Source organism: Juglans microcarpa x Juglans regia, chromosome 1D (genome assembly GCF_004785595.1).
Source record: "Juglans microcarpa x Juglans regia isolate MS1-56 chromosome 1D, Jm3101_v1.0, whole genome shotgun sequence".
NCBI classification, from domain to species: domain Eukaryota; kingdom Viridiplantae; phylum Streptophyta; class Magnoliopsida; order Fagales; family Juglandaceae; genus Juglans; species Juglans microcarpa x Juglans regia.
In genome coordinates, this window is record NC_054594.1 from 48,270,251 (window position 1) to 48,288,591 (window position 18,341).

At 33.4% G+C, this 18,341-nt stretch overlaps 1 protein-coding gene and 1 pseudogene across 1 annotated transcript; both read right to left on the reverse strand.

Annotated features, from left to right (window-relative positions):
• Positions 1-265: 265 nt before the first annotated feature.
• LOC121267010 (protein NRT1/ PTR FAMILY 5.6-like) lies at positions 266-3,938 on the reverse strand. The gene is made up of 4 exons (XM_041171096.1): positions 3,601-3,938; positions 2,034-2,251; positions 1,356-1,900; positions 266-1,235 (listed from the first exon to the last, which is right to left on the reverse strand). The coding sequence occupies exons 1-4, from the start codon at positions 3,755-3,757 to the stop codon at positions 401-403; spliced, it is 1,755 nt and encodes a 584-aa protein (XP_041027030.1). The 5' UTR covers positions 3,758-3,938; the 3' UTR covers positions 266-400.
• A 13,415-nt stretch (positions 3,939-17,353) lies between these two features.
• LOC121248444 lies at positions 17,354-17,923 on the reverse strand (annotated as a pseudogene).
• Between the last annotated feature and the right edge of the window lie 418 nt (positions 17,924-18,341).

Below are 18,341 nucleotides of genomic sequence, written 5' to 3' on the forward strand. Positions count from 1 at the left end.
CAGCTTAATTACAACAAATCAAGTTATCATTTTTCTTGAATTGAAAAATAAAGGGTGTAACACCATATATAATCATAGGTTATGCAAATATCGTATACTCATTTTAAAAAAAAATAAGATCTATTATTAAAAATTTAATTTTTGTTATGTAGATTTTATATTTAGTCCTTTTTTTTAAAAAAATTACACAATACTTACCCATTTTATGAGTACAAATATTATTTCTCAACACAAATTATATCATTGTCTTACACACAAGAAGCAATTTTAATAAACAAGCAAAGTAAGCGATCGACATTTATATAAGTTACTTTTTTTTTGGTTTTTCTAGCAGGTTTTCAGTACCACATAGATAGATAGAAGATATATGTGAAGCTAGCTATCAAGTACTGTACTAGATCTACCCAATTATCCTTCGCTGCACATTTTTGTAAGTGTACTTGATAGCCAACATCACAAAAACACACAAATTCAACCCACTCATGGCCGCCAACAACCAATAGAAGTTGTCTAAACGGCACAAATTCACATTCTGTGCAAACCAACTTCTCCCACCCTTCTCCGTGACATGATCCACAACAATAATCAGAAAGCTGCTCAAGAAACTCCCAGCCCCAAGCACACTCAGATAGAAAGCAATTCCTAAGCTTCTCATCGAGTCTGGAACCTGGTCATAGAAATACTCTTGCAACCCAACCACTGCAAAACCGTCTCCCACGCCAATAATTATTATTTGTGGAGCTAGCCAGAAAGCGCTCAGAGATAGTGGCCCGGTTTTCCCTCCTTGAATGATTTCCTTCTCGACAGCTCTTAGCCTCTTCATTTCCACCAAGGCCGCCACAGACATTGCCACAACTGAGAATAACATGCCAATGCCAATCCTCTGAAGAATGTTGATACCTCTTTCGTTGCCCGTAGCTTTCCTTAACATTGGGACTAGAATCTTGTCGTAGACGGTGACCGAGATTATCATTGCAATTGCCCCAAGAGCATTAATGGAGGCCGGTGGGATCTTGAAGTTTTCAGTAATATTTAGGTTCATTGTGGCGGCTTGTTTGATGAAGAATGTTGTAGTTTGTGCTATGCATATTCCGAATGTTAACGAAGTTAGCCATACGGGAATCATGTTCAATATAAGCTTTGTCTCCTCGACCGTTGTCACTGTTGCCAATCTCCAAGGATTCTGCTCTATCGATATCCTGTCCTCTTCAATTGTTGCAGCCTTGTCGAGAAACCTGTACGTGGGTCAAAATTGATAATTAGTACCAATTGCATGGGGATTTTGTATACAAACTGCCTGATATAATTAAAGTGCCATATATCGATTACATGTATATGTGTATTCTTTTAAGTACCTAAGCCGATTGGTATGACCTAAAAGCCTTCGTTGGGGCTTTTGCGACTTGGGAACTTCATATAATAATGCAGGATTTGTGGGAACAGGTAAATTTCTCTTTCTAATGGCCGCAACTAAGACCTGAAACATGGGTGTTAAAGGGCTCCCTTCAGGTATCCTGTATCGGTAGTAAGGCTTTCCCAGGTAGAAGGTTACTACTGCAATCGCCATACTGAGTGTAAGAATGAGATCAGCAACACCCCAGCTCACGTAGTCTTGAACATAAGCAATTACTGTCACACCAAGCAAGAGCCCACAAGACAGTGCGAAATTCCACCAGTTGAAGTAAGACATCTTCTTCTTCCTTTCTTCCGAGTGATCATCATCGAATTGATCGGCTCCAAAGCTTTCTAAGCAGGGCTTGTGTCCTCCAGTTCCGACAGAGATAAAATACAAGCCAAGGAAAAATACCACCTCATGAATCTTTCTAGGCCGCTGAGACGTCCCTTCGCTGTATGGCTTTAGACTTGGGATGAATTGAGACATTGTAAACAGGCATAGGCCCTGATTTTGGTAGTAATTAACACAAAAATAAGTACCATTCTCAAGCTAGGGACCTAGCCATTATATATGGCTATATATCTACAATTACTTTTATCATAATTAATTAGAAGTAATTGATGACAATATATAGTACCATTAGATATATGAGGGAGGAAAACAGGACCATTGTGAATCGGCCAGTGTAGGCATCTGCAAGGAGCCCTCCAAGTAGAGGCATCAATGTTGTTACTCCAGCCCAGTAGTTTACGTTCTTGACTGCTGTTTTGAGGTCTTGATGGATCACTCTTGTGAGGTATGAGATGAGATTTGTTGCTATGCCAAAGTAGCTCAACCTCTCACTAAACTCGATCACTGCCCGGACCAGATTTAGAACACATGGCATAACCATTGACATAATCAATAATATTAATAAAGCAAGAAACAAAAATTCTAGAAACATATATCATCCACTTTGTCATGGATGGACCCAGGACAACAGCATAGACGTACACAGGGCAGAGATATCATCCAGATACAATTTATAATTTCATTAGGAGGTAAGGACCCACCTTCGCAGTTTGCCCGCGTCTTGCCTACGGTTTCATTGGACAAGCTAGGAGAAATGAAAAGAAAATTAAAAAAAAAAAGGTGGCTCAATTATTTATCCTTTAGCTTTGTTAATCATGATTATTCCACACACCAAACGCTATATATTGTTTTATTTATTTATTTATTTATTTTGATTTTATTTTTATTAAACTAATTGGCTTCTTTCACTTATCATCCATATAACACATATTTTTTAATAAAAAAAATAAAATTATATGCCGTACTCAGTAGCTTTGAAATAATGAGTAGAATTTTTCTTTTTCCCTCAAGTTCTTGCCTTTAAAGAAAAGCATTGGTGTAGAATACAAGTTGACTCTCCTCTCTACGCTATCGTGATTAATTGATATGAAACTTGCCCTACGGTACCAGTAAAAGGAGCTGCAGTTCAAACATGACAAACTACCAATGATTGAAAGGCAACCTCGTTTAGTAGTACTGTATGTTAGTTTGACTCGTGACACCTCGTTTTCTTTGTTTAAAAAGCAATGTTACCAGGTAGCAGACAGAGAAATAAAATCTAGACCAGAGTCGACATGATCTGCCGGATCGGAAGATTTAGGGGGGTGGGGGCCGGGAGGACTAGAACCGGAAAAGATTAAGGTACCTGGACCAGAGTTGACATGCATGATCTGAATCCACCACAATCCATCAGTATCTAAAAAAAAATGAAGAGGGCGTGGGGGGTAGGTAGGGAATCGGGATTTGTTTGTTGAGCCAATTAAAAGACATAAAAGCTTAGAAAAAAAATTAAAAGCCAAAAAAAAAAAAAAAACCCATAATCTCGTACGCCTAGACTGACAGCAACTGAAACACCACCAGAGGATTAGGTTGCCGTCCCGTTGCAATATTTATGATGAAATTAATAATGCTGCCATATGTTGACAAAAAATAGAAAATAAGGAAGGTGGAAAGAAAGAATGATAGTAAAATCTGTAAAACCAGAGAAAAACTTTTTGGTTTCTTCTTCTGAAGTTTCATGAGAGATCGGTTAATATGTAAAGGGGATGAGATATATTTGGAATTAAATAGCAGAGCAAAGAGTACTAGAGAATCACGGAAAGCTTAACTGATTAACAATGTTATGTATAAAATACAAACACGCGCGTACTTACTGATGATAAAGGAGGAGGCCTTCCAGATACCGGTTGAAGCACGGAGAGGAACTCTTCCTTTATGATCCACAGATGAATCATGCACCCATTTCTCTCCATCGCAGCTTTCTTCTTGTACTACTACACCTCTTCTGTTCTTCTCCATCTCCAGCTCCATCTTTGCCAACGAAAAGATATGGCTGCTTTAGCTAACTAAAAGATTGCTACTGCAAATAGATATAGAAGATGATCAGCTAGCCCACGAGAAGGAGAGTGAGAGTGAGTAGTGCGCTTCCTTTATACTGTTATGGATGGGGCCGGGGATTCTTCACGTCTTTTGGTTAATGGGGGTAGGTTCCTCATTATCTCAAATGCAAAAGATGTTGCGAATTAAATAAGAGCAATGACTTCTGATCATGCAGCATTTATTACAGATACCCATAGAAAGGTAAGTCGTAAACGGTTACGTTCTCATGTATATGATCAAAATTCAAAGCGGTCATGAGAGTAATATCACGAAACTGAGAATTTACCGCTTGTCTTCCGTGTTACATCGGAATATAAATTAAAAGAATTAGATTCTTTTAATGTGCTAATTTTATACTAAGGAAAATGTTGGGGACCAATGAATTTGGACCCTCCAAATTGACTGATATTTGTTTTTATAAAAAAACTTGATTAAGGAAGTGTTTATTAATAAATTTGTATTTTTAAAAAAAAATATGTTTAAAAATGCTTAAAATATATGTAAAGAGAAAAAAATATGTATTTTACCCTTATGGGTCCAACTATCAGTACCTAGTAGCTGGACTTATATTAATAGGTTTGTATCGCATTCGTCATGAATTGTAACAAAAATTATTGAATCTCAATTTATATGTCAAGTTGAATTTAAATTATATACGAGTCAATTTTAATTCGATTCATTTAATTAAATGAGTCGAATCTTTGATTTTGACATAATAATGTCATATTAAATTCATATCAAATTTACTATTAAGGTGATAGTTCAGTTGTTACGAATTGATATTCTATAGTCTCAAAGTCAGGAGTTCGAGTGAAACATAAGTCAAAACCACTTACAAAAGTAATACTTAACCAAGAATCTATGGGATGGACTTTGGACCAACTGACAACTTGGTGGTACTGTAGTGATGGACTTGCTCATTGAGCTGTAACTATGGCTCAAACTAAACATTTCACAATAAGGAAGGATTCCTATAGTCACGTCCAATGAGAATAGTTACGCTGGTCTCTCTCACCTCCTTTTTTGTTGAGGGAAAAAAACAACATATCAAATTCACGAGTCACATAAAATTTTTTGAAAAATACTAGTTTGACACATAAATTTGATATTTTCTTATTTTTATTTTATTTTTATTTGATGATTATAGAAGTAATTATTAATATATTAATATCTTTTTATATTTTTTAAAAAGTATTTAAAATGATAAAAGAATATAAATAAAAAAATAAATTTCAACTAGCGGTGAAATTAATGATCACAGAGTAGGACCGCTCAAATTTTTTTAGGCCTAATTATAAGTAACGCGCGCCCTGTTAAAAAGGATCGCATCCTCTCCTGGATAAATTCATGAGCTTGACTCAAATGTACGTTTTCTCCTGCTTTTCACACTGACAAGAATCACCTACCCCTTACTTCATAATTACTCTAGTAGCCATGTAACCTACTTAATTCTCTATTCCGAATGAGTGATCATATACGCACAATATATTTTTATAATACATTTTATAATAATATTTTATATTATAAAATAAGATATTTTTATAAAATAATATTATTTTTATAAAATATTTTTTATTTAATTGTAAAGTATTATGAAAAATATTATTTAAATCATTTTCTTGAAGAATTGGGATGACTCTACAATCGCTTTCAGTTCTGCTACCGTTACTTATATTATCAATTTTTTTTCATGTATTTTTTATTATTTTTAAATATATTTTTTTAAAATAATCACAATATTTTTTAATCACTAAGTAAAAAGAATTAAAAAAGAATTAAAAAAGAATTAAAAAATCACATAGCAACAATTTTAATTTTAGGGATGATTTTTTTTTTTATGACAATTTTTTTTTTTTTTCATTTCTTAGGCCAAATCTAAATTTCATCTCAAAATAGTTCGAATTGTAATTATCGTTTGGATATTATTTTATCGTTTGAACACTGATATTTAGGGATGGAATTGCCCCTAAAATTGATTGTCCGTTCAAACAGACTAGCATATCTGTTCTAACTGTATGAATTTCGTTCAAATAGTACCAGCCCGTTTGAACACTAACAATTTATTTGAACTAGAATAATTTCCGTTTGAACAAAATTAAAGTCCGTTTGAACGTAAATATTTTTAATTTGAACGGTTAAATTTTAGTAACATTTTGTTGAGATTTGGAACGCGCTAATTTTTTGATATTTTACTGTTTAAACAGTTTGTTATATACGTTTAAATTGTGTTAGTTCCGTTCGAATAGTACCAAACTTTTTCGGATAATAATAATTTGTTCAAATTAGAATAAGTCTATTCTAACGAGAATTGTGTCCATTCAAAAGGAAATAGTATTCATTCAAAGGAGAAATAGTGGCTGGGATTTGGAATGCGTTAATTTTTTGAAATTTTATCATTTGAACGTTTTTTAACTTGTTTGAATAGTCAACAATATTCTAAAAAATACAAAGCACTCCACTTTTAAAAGTCTAGGATATTTTATTAATGTTGTTTTTCTTTTTTGTAGATCTTATAGGGAATGCTTGGTGTTCAAAAATTATTATTTTTTGGTTTGTATTTGAGGTATACTCACATGGATTTTATTATTATTTTCAATTTTCTTGAAATATATAAAAGCTTGTTGTTTGCTATGAATGTTGTTTTTATTTTTTTGGTACCTTACGTTGTTCTTTATTGTTATAATATTATTTATTTCAAATTCTGGATCCTTAGTATAGGCTTGATGTTTATATTTTGTAGGTTTTGTTTTAGAAAATTTTAGGGATATTTGTTCTTGACTACAAGGGAAGATAAAAAGTTCAAAGCTTGAATATTCTTGAGTTGAACAAATATAGAAAGAACAAAAGAACTAGAGTTTCAAACTTGGTCCGTTTCATTATTTTGTATTTTTTGCATGTTCAAGGCTATATAATGAGTTGTGTAAACATTGCCAATTAATTTGTTATGGTTAAAAATTTGAGGGAATTTTGTAATGGAGAATTTTTTGCAGCTTTTATATTAATTTTCTTGATTTTCTATAACTATTTGTTGTTAGGTGAAGGCAACAAATGCTTATTTTTACATAAAAAAAATTTGCTAGGAGATTAGTTCGCTATAATTGACACTTTTGGTCACAAAAATCATTTTGAGAGATAATCTTGCCGAGGCTTTGCGGCCAATATTTTTGACACAAATAGTTATTTGCAATGTTTTTTAATAATAGAAAATGACTATTTGCGATTAGTTCTCCAAAACAAAATCCGTTCTGTTATAAGTATTATGGACAAAATTTTCTTTTCATCCCAAATAAAATCTATTCGAACGATATTTTTTTGCTTTCGAACGACTATTAGGGATGGAATTTTTGTCATCTAAAAAAAAAAATCTATTCGAATGCTTTCGAATGAAAATGACAAATTTCGTCTCAAAAAATATTTTTTGGGACCAAATTGGAATTTAATACTAAAAAACCTTTTGAGACAAATTAGTGACAAAAAAATTTCTTTTGTGATGAAATTGAAACCTGTTGAAACAAAAATTTTCGTAGTAAATTTGTTGCAGTGCAGGTATCTTTGTTCAGCATAAATTATAATCAAGTTACTCGGTCACTATGAAAGAAAAAGCGCGCTTCATGGGTTCAATATATAAAAGCACTATATATGCTATATGGCTCAGGTTATTTTGAATCTAGGAAATCATGTATATAGGGGTTACTTAAGCTGCTTTTATATTGCACCGTACCAAGATAAGATCCCCAAACGTTAGGCCGAATATTAGTGGGTCAAAATACGCCCATATCGCGTTACGCGTACGAGAATATTTACAAATACTAGTGCGGCTGGTTTAACCATGGATTATCGAGTTAAGAAGAAGGCAGAAATCTCCAATATTACTGAATAAAGAGGCCTTGCACTTGGCCCGAACTGTTTACTTTACTGATTCGTTTTCTGCAATCATTCTCAACGACTAATTAATCTTGATTATATGATAATTTTGTTTGGTAAGCTGCTCTTATGTCATGGCCCCCATATCAGATTCGCAAACGTTAGGATTGGTGTTTCAAACAAGATATATTGCTGCCCATATCGCCTAGCTTCCACTATAATCTTTGCGAAGTAGTGCCTGCCTTCCTGTTTAAGCACGGAGTCCTTAAAAGATAGCTAGCACAAATCTCCAATGCGTATGGTTTGGAGTTGACTAGCTTTGTGCGTAAGACAATATTGCCGCCAATCACGTGGAAAGAGGCCTTGCAACTTGGCCCCCACTGTTCACGGATCCGTTTCCGGCATTAATCATTGTCAACGACTAATGTTTCTTCAATATTGCATGCGGATCTTAGGATTATTTGGATTCTGGTTGGCAACTGTGACAACCACCAGCTCTAGCGCAAAGTTACAGTGACGTGTGTGTATATGTATATACATATATAAATATATATATATATATATGTTACATGAATTGTAATAGATTTAGTTGTTGATGATGAATGGTCCACATGGTCACAGAGACCAGAAGCTATGCTCTTTTATCAGGTCACTTTCCTAATAACTATGCTAGATGGCAACTCAAAATGCTCCCCAAAATGCTCCCATTTGGCCATTTCCTCCAATTCTTGTTTAGATAAACGACATGTTTGCACTGCATTATCACCAGCTCACCGTTTACTTTCTTTATTTACATCAATATTTTATTTAAGAGAATATTTACTATATTTTCTCAAGTTATGATCTTTATTCATCCAGAAGTGATGAGAACCTCTCTACTCAATATTTCAATATATTTGGCAGTCACGTTTAGCAGTTTAAGAACATAATCTTTAAAATGAAAAATTTAACTTTTATAAAAATGAATTTAGTAAAAACTTATTATTATGATTATCAGACTTGACTATATTAACTATCATTTTCACAACTCTTTATATCACTACAACAAATTTTAGTTTTAGGGACGAACTAAATTTCATCCCTAAAAGTAATTATTGGAGATGAAATTTCTCAAAACATGGATGACTTTATAAACTCATTCAAACGTCAAAATATCCGTTCGAACTGGATCTTCTGTGACGAGTTAAATTGTCTCAAAAAGTCAAAACCGTTTGAACAGCAAAAAATCTGTTCGAACAGGGAATTAATGTCTGTTCAAATTGTGTATAATTTGTTCGAATAATAATCTTGGCGGTGAAGTAATTTATTTTGTTGGGAAAAGTTCAAAATTGTTCTAACTGCAATTTGTTTGTTTGTACGGGAGAGATTTGGTGGAAAAATCTGGCGGGAAGATTGCATGACCATTTGAACGACACATATTTCGTTCGAACACCACACTTATGCATTCGAACGGATAGTTTGGTGGGAAATTAAATTAAGATCAGGGTGGATTTTTTTAAACCTGTTCGAATGGAACATAAATGTGAGAATGGTGAGTAAATTAATTTTAAAATATTTACGAATTCATAAATTAATTTTATGTAATTAATTCTAAAATATTTTAGTAATTTCTTTTATGTTAAATAGGATTTTTAATTAAATAAATATTATCGTTCATACACCGAATAATATAAATTAATAATCAATCCATAAAAGATAAAAAAAGATTTAATTCATAATTAAATCAAATTTACAAAACACCAGATACTGTCCATACCAAAAACAAAAAAAAAAAAAATTATAAATAAAAGATAGAAACTACTATAATCCAAGCTCTCTGCACACATCCTCGACTGTAGCTAATTGTATTTCTACTTGTCTCAGTTGAAAACTGAGCGTGGCCTAAGTCACCTTAATGACATGAATCTCTGTACTTAATTCAAGATGCTAGCATTAAACTCTGTACGTAACTCAGAGATGATCTCCATACGCAACTCAGACATGGCAATATGGACCTCCGTACGCACTACATCGATCACCAATGATGTGTGTCCATCGATCTCTGCACACAATATGTCAGCCATCTCCTCGAGAATAGATATGCGTTATGCCTCGGCCTGTGTAGATGCCTCACAAGCTAATACTCTAGAATCTCTCGGCTGTGCATCTCTCTGAATATCAACCAGGTCCGGAATAGGTTCACGAAAACGAAGTCTCGAGTGTCCCGTGCTCCGTGATAGGTGGAGTTGTTGATCGATTTCATCGGCTCCCATGCATGCTCGACAACATCTGGCACGACCCTAAAATATTTCAAAAATCGGGTGATCAGGATCCCGAATGACAGTATATCTATCGTAATGTACTGAGTCTCTAATTGAATCCTCTAGAATATATACCCCATGAAGTTGATAGGAATGCCACGAGTGACCTGTATTATAAATTTCGCTCGATCCATGCCAGCCTCGGTCTTGTGTTGCCAATGGTCAATATTGTTGGTCATTATCAGATTCATGATCTTGAAAAAAGAAAATAGATCTGTTTGTCTAATGCTCTTCGTCCTATCGTACACAGGAGCATCTGGACCAACAATCAAGTCTCTCACCACATGATCAATGAGGGTATCGAGTTCATCTGTGTAAACTGTTACTCTCTATGCAGCACGTTCAGATAGATATCACGCAGTCTAGGAATATTGAGATATTCAGCCTGTCTGTCCGCTAAAACTATAACTGGAGCTCATCGGACAGAGATCATGTATGCCCTTCCGCCGTCTAGGATGGTATCACCAACCTCTTTATAAAACTAAGCGACAACGTCAATATAGGAAATTGCTGCGGATCCATATGATATCGAATGTTGGAGCTCTTTATTGAAAGGACGAGTTTGAACTTAAATTTGGTCGACGAGACGATCAACTAACAGTTGAGGAACTGATGTCGAATGATTCCGAAGTTACAAAGGTTGATGTCATGCACATTTTCAGAAGTTCAGTACTACAACAGAGGCGCACCAAAATCCATTCCAAGCAATGTCACCAAACGAATGAGAGAATATTTGTGATATATTTGAAGATCTTGTTTATCAGGTAATTTTGCTGCTATATTTTTTTAATAGTATATGATAGATGTATTAAACATATAGACATAATATTTTTTTTAGCAACAGAGTACTGTGAACAAAGCAAATAGATCAAATTTAACGATACATCATCATCATGCAGGTTCTCGATCTTTTCATCGTTTATCTAAAAAAATGATAAGTTATTCTAGTCATCGTTAAATATTAACAAATACATTTTTCTAATTTAAGTTCTAATATATATTTTTCTTTTAAGAAGAAAGTCCTGCTGACTATGATCTGATCCAATTGTATGCTAAAGCACATAAAAATTATGATGGTGTTTGGACCAGTCCCGAAGCAGAGACAAATTATGTAAGTTTAAGTTTCTTTAATTCCATTGTCTAATAATACTTTTGTTACTTATACTAACTTTAATATTTTTTTTATAGGACAAGATGATATCTGTTAAGGAAATTGTTGCGGATTCATATGATAAATCATCTGTCAACGATGTTAAGATCTTTTCTCAAGTTCTTGGATCATGTTCTGGATATTTGAGGGGCTCAAAACAATACGTGAAGTCATCCTCAACATCATCATCCTCTTATCAAGCCAGATCGAATGACAAAATTAAGGAATTAGAGGAAGTAAGACTTGAGATAGAACAATTAAGGATAACGAAAAAGAGTTACTGACCTGAATAGATCAAGCAGCTGATTTAGAGGCGAGATTAGAAGAGAACATATAGAAAATGCTAGAGATGAATAACCAAAAATTGTTTGAACAGTAGCAGTTAATGACGTCACAAAACTCTATGCCACCACCACATTCTTAAAACTTTTTTTTTAATTATCTTTTTATTATTTTGTTCAAAACATTGACATTTGAACAATTTTGATGTTTAAATTCTATTTGTTCCATATTTGTAATATTATTATGGAATTTTTATTAATTCAGTTATGTATGATAAGTACCGTTCGAACGAAAAATATCTAGTTTGAAAGGTAAATTACAATTTATAAATCCATTTGCACAGAAAATAACTCATGCAACACCCCGTATTTTAGTGTATTTTCACTGAAAGATTATTTTTATTAATTCAAAAATTTATTCTCTTGTTTTAAATAAATCGGTTATTTTTAGATGTTTTATTTTATGATCTTTAAATTGTGAAAAAATTAATTTGCGATGTTTCCTTAATATTCATTATTGTTATGCATTTAAATTGTTCTTCTTTTAAATTAATTGAGTGTTGGATTTAATTATTTTATTTGCATTGTATCATTACGTTTAAATTATTTTAATTGACTTGCGGTTTTAAAATCTTTTCCGTTGGATCATTTTTGTGACCCAAGATGTGAGGATTGGACCTCATTTCTTTCCCTCCATTTTTCTCTTTCCTCTTTCTTCTTTTCTTTTCCTTTCTTTATTTTTTTTCTTCCTCTTCCTTTTCTCTCCCCGCGCGCGCAGCCCCTCCCTCTCTCCCGTCCGATTTCTCCTCCACCCAGCCCGCCGCCGTGAGCCGCCCGTGACGGACACTGCCCCTCCCGTTCACCTCCCCATTGGCCGGCGACCTCACCTCCCAAATCCCAGCCCATGTCTCGCCGCCGATAGCCTCCACACGCAACACCCAGCCGCGGCTTTCTCTTCCTTCGCGCGCCGCCGTCGCGCCACCACCGGCCACCATTTCTTCACCACTTCATCCTCGACCTCCGAGCAACCCAATGGACCCAACCCAGGCTCCGATCCGTCACCGGTGAAGCACAACCAAGCCCATCTTCGATTTCGACTTTTTGGCCTTAAAACCACTCTTTGCGCCGCCACCCACAACAAACCACCACCACCACAATTGGTTTCACCGACCTCTCTAGGCCATACCCTATCAATTTTGGGTCTTGGTTTGTCTTCGTTGAAAAGTGAGTTTTTGAAACCCACGGTCACAGTGTATTTTATACTGTTATGTTGCTGAGCCGCCACTTCTTGCAGCTTCGTGATCCTTTGGAAATTATAGTATAGCGCTGTAAGTATTTTTCCAAAGAACTTTCGTGATTTAAATGTATTTTTACACTAACACATATTATTGTAATCTGGTTGGACATGCCGGACTGAGTCCGAGGAGTTCGGGGGTCGGATGGATTATGGTCGGAGTTGTGTGTTTGGTTGGTATTGTGAATTGTTGGTTGTGGTGTTGTTTCATGTATATGACATATTTGCACGCATGTTCATGTTTGAAAATGAAAACTGGGTTTTCACACGATTGCATACATGTTCATGTGTTTATCTGAAAATTGAATTTTCATGTGAAATGATTTGAGTGTGTTTGAAACGAGTAGATTGACTAGTTTGAGAAAAAAGAAAGAGATTGTAGGGATGGTGGTAAGCAGGGACGGTGGTAGAGTCCCGCCTACGGTGCACGTGATAGAGATGGTGGTAAGCAAAGATGGTGGTTGTATCCCGCCTGTGATTCCCGCCTATGGTGCACGCGGTAGAGATGGTGGTAAGCAGGGATGGTGGTATAATCCCGCTTGTGATTCCCGCCTACAGTGCTCTGATAAGTATTCATTGTGTGTGATAAGTATTCATTGTGTGGAAAGGAACTGTAGGGATGATGGTAAGCAAGGATGGTGGTAGAGTCCCGCCTGTAATTTCCGCCTACGGTGCACGCGGTAGGGACGGTGGTAGAGTCCCGCTTGCGATTCCCTCCTACAGTGTCAGATAAATGATTTGTTTTGTGTGAATCATTTTCTGAGAAAATGACAGACTATGTTTTTGGGCCAAAATGAGATTTTTGGCGTGTATTGGAAATAATCATTTTTCTGGAAAAAATGGTATTTTATGGCTAAGTGTATTTTGTCATATGAATGCATGTTGGTTGCATTAATATGTTTTTATCCCGAGAGTTGTTCGGTTTATACTTACCTGCGGTACTATTTTTTGGTAATGCAGATTTTAATGCAGAGGAGGTTGAGGGTGAGCCTGAGGAGTCGGCTCCGCCCGAGGAGTGATTGGATCACTCACATTTTGGTTTGGGACTTTTAAAATATTTATTTCGGATGACTGTATAATATTTAAACTTTTTTACTGATTGTTTAAAATGTATTAACAATTCTGGTACTTAGTTGTATTAATTATCCGCTGCGTTGTTTTTATACACTGTTACATTTACACACACACTTGGCACTAACGTTGGGATGTGTGACCCTGTTGTCATCATCCCGGGATCTCCATTCCCGTGTCTCCTTACATGGGAGTTGTGGGCGCCATAACTCATTTGAACGATAACTGAGAAATACAGTCCATTTGACCGGACATAATTTTCCTACATATAATGATTGTTAGTAATATGACAAATCCCGTTTGAATAGACAAAATTTCTGAACATATGATGTCTGTTTGAACAATAAAATTTCTGTTCGAACAAAAGTAATATGAAAACTTAGGTGTTCGAACAAATATAATATGTTCGAATGGATTGTCCGTTCGAACATGGTCAAATTATTCGATCGTTCGAATTAAATTATCTTGCTATTCGAACAATACTTGTTTATTCGAACGGATTTTTGAGACGAAAATGGTTTGTCTAAAAAAAAAAAACCTGTTTGAACGCTTTTGAATGGTTCTACCCAATTTTATCCCTAAATATAATTTTTTGAGACGAAAATTCGTCTCTAAAAACCTTTTGAGACAAGTTTTTCAAGATAAAATATAGATGAAATATTTTCATCTCCAAAAAATTTTTAGGACGAAATTTGAATTTTTTAAGACAAAATGATTCATCCCAAAAAATCCAATCTCTTGTATTGTACAATCACGTATTAAATGATGGATATTTTAATAAAAATAAATTATAAAAATAACATCATTATGTCACTACACTATTAATAAAGATTTATTAAAACTAATTTAATCAGCGAAATATGATTTTAAGAATATAATAATAATAATAATAATAATAATAATAATAATAATAATAATAATAAAATGTTAAGGAAAATAACATGTACGAACTCAAGATGTGCAAATATCTCTGTGTAGGCTATTTGAAATAAAATGGGACTCATTGAAAAAATTTACTATTTTATAGTGGGTATTATTTTTTTTAAAGGTCTTGCACACTTTAAATTTGTATTTGCAGTATTCAAATGTTGAATTTTATATTCAATAAATTAAGGCGTGTAGAAAAAACTAAAATGATAATTAAAACAATTATTTCTTTACGGGTAGTTAATGAAGGGGTGAATTCATGTTATTTGTAATTAAATAAAAGGGATATATCCTAATGAGCTATTTTGTTTGCAAAATTTCTCATTTCATTTAATCATTATAATTTTTTTAAATTTTTAAATAAAATATAATAAACAATTAGATATTTTTAAATCTTAAAATAAAAATTATATTAAAAAATTATATTCCAATAATATTTAATTTAATTTTTATTTTTCATCTCGTTTCTCCATCCGAACCTGTTTAACACCTCTCTCTTATGCGTCGATAGAAGGCCAAAGGCTATAAAATGGAAAATGTTTTCTAGTGGGCAAATTGAAGGAAAAGAATTTGTTTCAATATTCTCTTTTTCCATTCCACATGTTGCGCTAAGAAATGGTTCTAATAATTTTTTGAAAAATAATTTTTTTAGAAATGATAGTTAGAGTCATGAGTGTGTAAGTATTATGTAATTATTTAAAAAATAAATAAATACAAGACATATATAAAATAATAATAATATTTTATTATAAATTTTTTTTTTTTTCAAAACGATTATAACACACATATATATTCCATAATTATATATAAATTGCTCTAATTTTTTATAGCAATCATTCTCTATTTAAATAAGAAAAAAAGAGGCAATCATTCTCTGTGCGCACGTTTGTCCAAAGTGTTTGAATTTTTTTTTTCTTGCTTCAATGACTCCCTGGGTCTACGACTCTACACATTGGTCTGAACTGTTTGGAAGATTATTTCATTCTCTCTCTGCATGCGTCTAACGTTGGACCAGAAAGGATAGTGGAATTTATTTTTTCCTTTCTTATCGATCGGCACCCAATCCTGGCCTCTAGGCTCTAGCTACTAACTCCACCACCTATCAACAATATATCCTCCATTTATATTGGTGGGAGCTAATTAGGGCGTAACTCAAATTTTTTATACGACATGTTTAGATAGTCGTCATTTTAATTTTTTTTAAATTTTCACATAAAATATAATAAATAATTTAATTTTTTAAATTTTAAAATAATAATAATATTAAAAAAAATATTTTAACAATATTTTATTTAATTTTTAACTTTCATTTCAATTCAATATCTCAATTCATTAAAAAAAAAAAAATGGGTACCATAATAATAATTCTTCGGTTCAGATCAGGAGGTTTAGAGGGCTCTCGCTTTATAGAAAGCTGGGTGTTTGTGCATTCATAGTGGGCATTGTATTGTGTTGATGGAGGTTATTATACATATGATATTAAAAATTTTATATTTATATCTAAATCTAAAAATATTTTTTGAATTTATTTGAATTTTGAATTAGAACTCCTAATTATTTTATGAATTTAAGTGCTAGCTTATCCAATGAAGTCGGATTTTAATAACTGAATTGAATTTTGAAGTCTTGTAATTGTATGAGGAATGATTCTGATCAGATAGCTTGTTTGGAAAAAATTTTAATACCAAAATTCTTATCTCATCTCATTTCATTTTTTTTTTCAAATATCACTCAAACACAAAATCTTTCAAACTAATTATTACAATTTTTTCAAACTTTCAAATAAAAAATTAAAAACAATATAATTTTTTCAAATCTCCAAACAAAAATTATATTAAAAAATTATATTTTAACAATATTTTAACTTTATAATATTTTTTATTTAACTAATTCTCTTTTTTTTTTTCAAAATCCCATAAAATATTAATTATCTAGCTACTATTCACAAATTATCATACTACAATTTATAATCATTTCAACATCAAGAACAAAAACAAAAAAAAAAGGTTGTACTTTTTCTTTCCAAGACATTATTATTTTTCCCTTCCATATTGATTTTGTCATGCACGTTTTGGAGAGTGATGAGAGAGTGAGTGCTCTAGATAATTGATCAGTTTTGTGAAATAGATTTCAGCGTTATAGCTATTCTCATTGCAATTTGTGGGTGTGGATTTGATTTGGATAACTGATACGAGAGAGAGAGTCTGGGTTGTAATTAAGGGAAAGGAGAAAAATGGGAAAATGGCTGTACATGAAACATATATATTAAGGAAAATGTTACTTAGATCTATAAAATTGACTGATTGTGATTTTTATTTATTTTTACTTAATGATTAAGAAAATGATTATTAGTGAATTGATATTTTTTATATTTTATAAAATATATAAAAAATGGTTGAAATAGAAACAAAAAACAAAAATAAAAAAATACATTTACACTTGTAGCTTTCTCTATTAGAAATATCGGTCATAGTTAGCATTATCCAAATATTAATATTATTCTATTAGATTTTGGAAAGAATAGGAAACGAATAAAGGTGCAAAAGTCTTACCAACAAAATAGAAAAAGGAAAAAGCTACATACAACCGCCTAGTGCACACGCTGGGTAACCCCCACCTAATTTAATAAAACACACTGTTTTACTTAGAAGTTAGGTGTATTGGACTTCTCCTTAGACTTCCTTCCTTGGCAAAAATATCTCCAGCATTACTCTGAAGGGTAAAATGCTGTGTCAAAGTAGTTTTAGTTGCTCCACTGGCAACACCAGAACGATTGTGATAGGCTCCCCAAGCAAACTACAAACACGAAAGCTGAAGGAAACAAGGGGGAAACCAGGTCCATCAACGTTCCAAAATCATTCATAAGATCTGCGATTAAACGCCACATTTGGGCATTGCTATCCAGGTTTGAGCCCTGGTAGAATGTGAATAAAATGCCTCCAAGCATTCCAGTTAAGTCCCTAAAAAATCATTGAAATGTGGCACCAATTACAGTCGCAGATTTCTCTCCAACTCTAATAGCACTAAGAAGAGCTTGTGTCAAGAGCATGATCCGAATGTATGTTGAAAGGCCCTGTAGTGAATCTCAAACCTTTGGATGGAGAGAGAAGGGGAAGCGGTAATGGTGACAGTTTCGAAGAGCTTGGTAGAAGAAGAACCATTCTATTCCTCTAAGATGACCTCCGTAGAGGATGATTTTGATGCTTCCATGAGAGAACTGAGTCAAAGTCCCTCTGTCTCCATCTGATCCAACGAAAAGGAGAGGACCTCATCAATTCTAGTGTTGCCAAAAATGTTAAAATGTTTTGGACTTCTCTTTTTCTTTTTTACTTTCTGACAGACAATCACGTGCCACATCAAGCGGTTACACGCCGGTTGCAAATCTCGGTTGTACGTAGCAATTCTTATAGAAAAATAGTTGGTGGAAGATGATCGAGCAAGAAACGAGAAGAACAGTGGTTTTTTTATTTATTTTGGCAGTACATATGCTTAGGAAATAATATTAATTTTTTGGTGAAAGGTTAAACAGATTTTTCAAGCTTATTATTTCAAATAAGAGGACAAGAATCCAGATTTATTAATCACTTTATCGTGAATTAAGACCAGATTAAAAAAAGTAGAGCCTTAT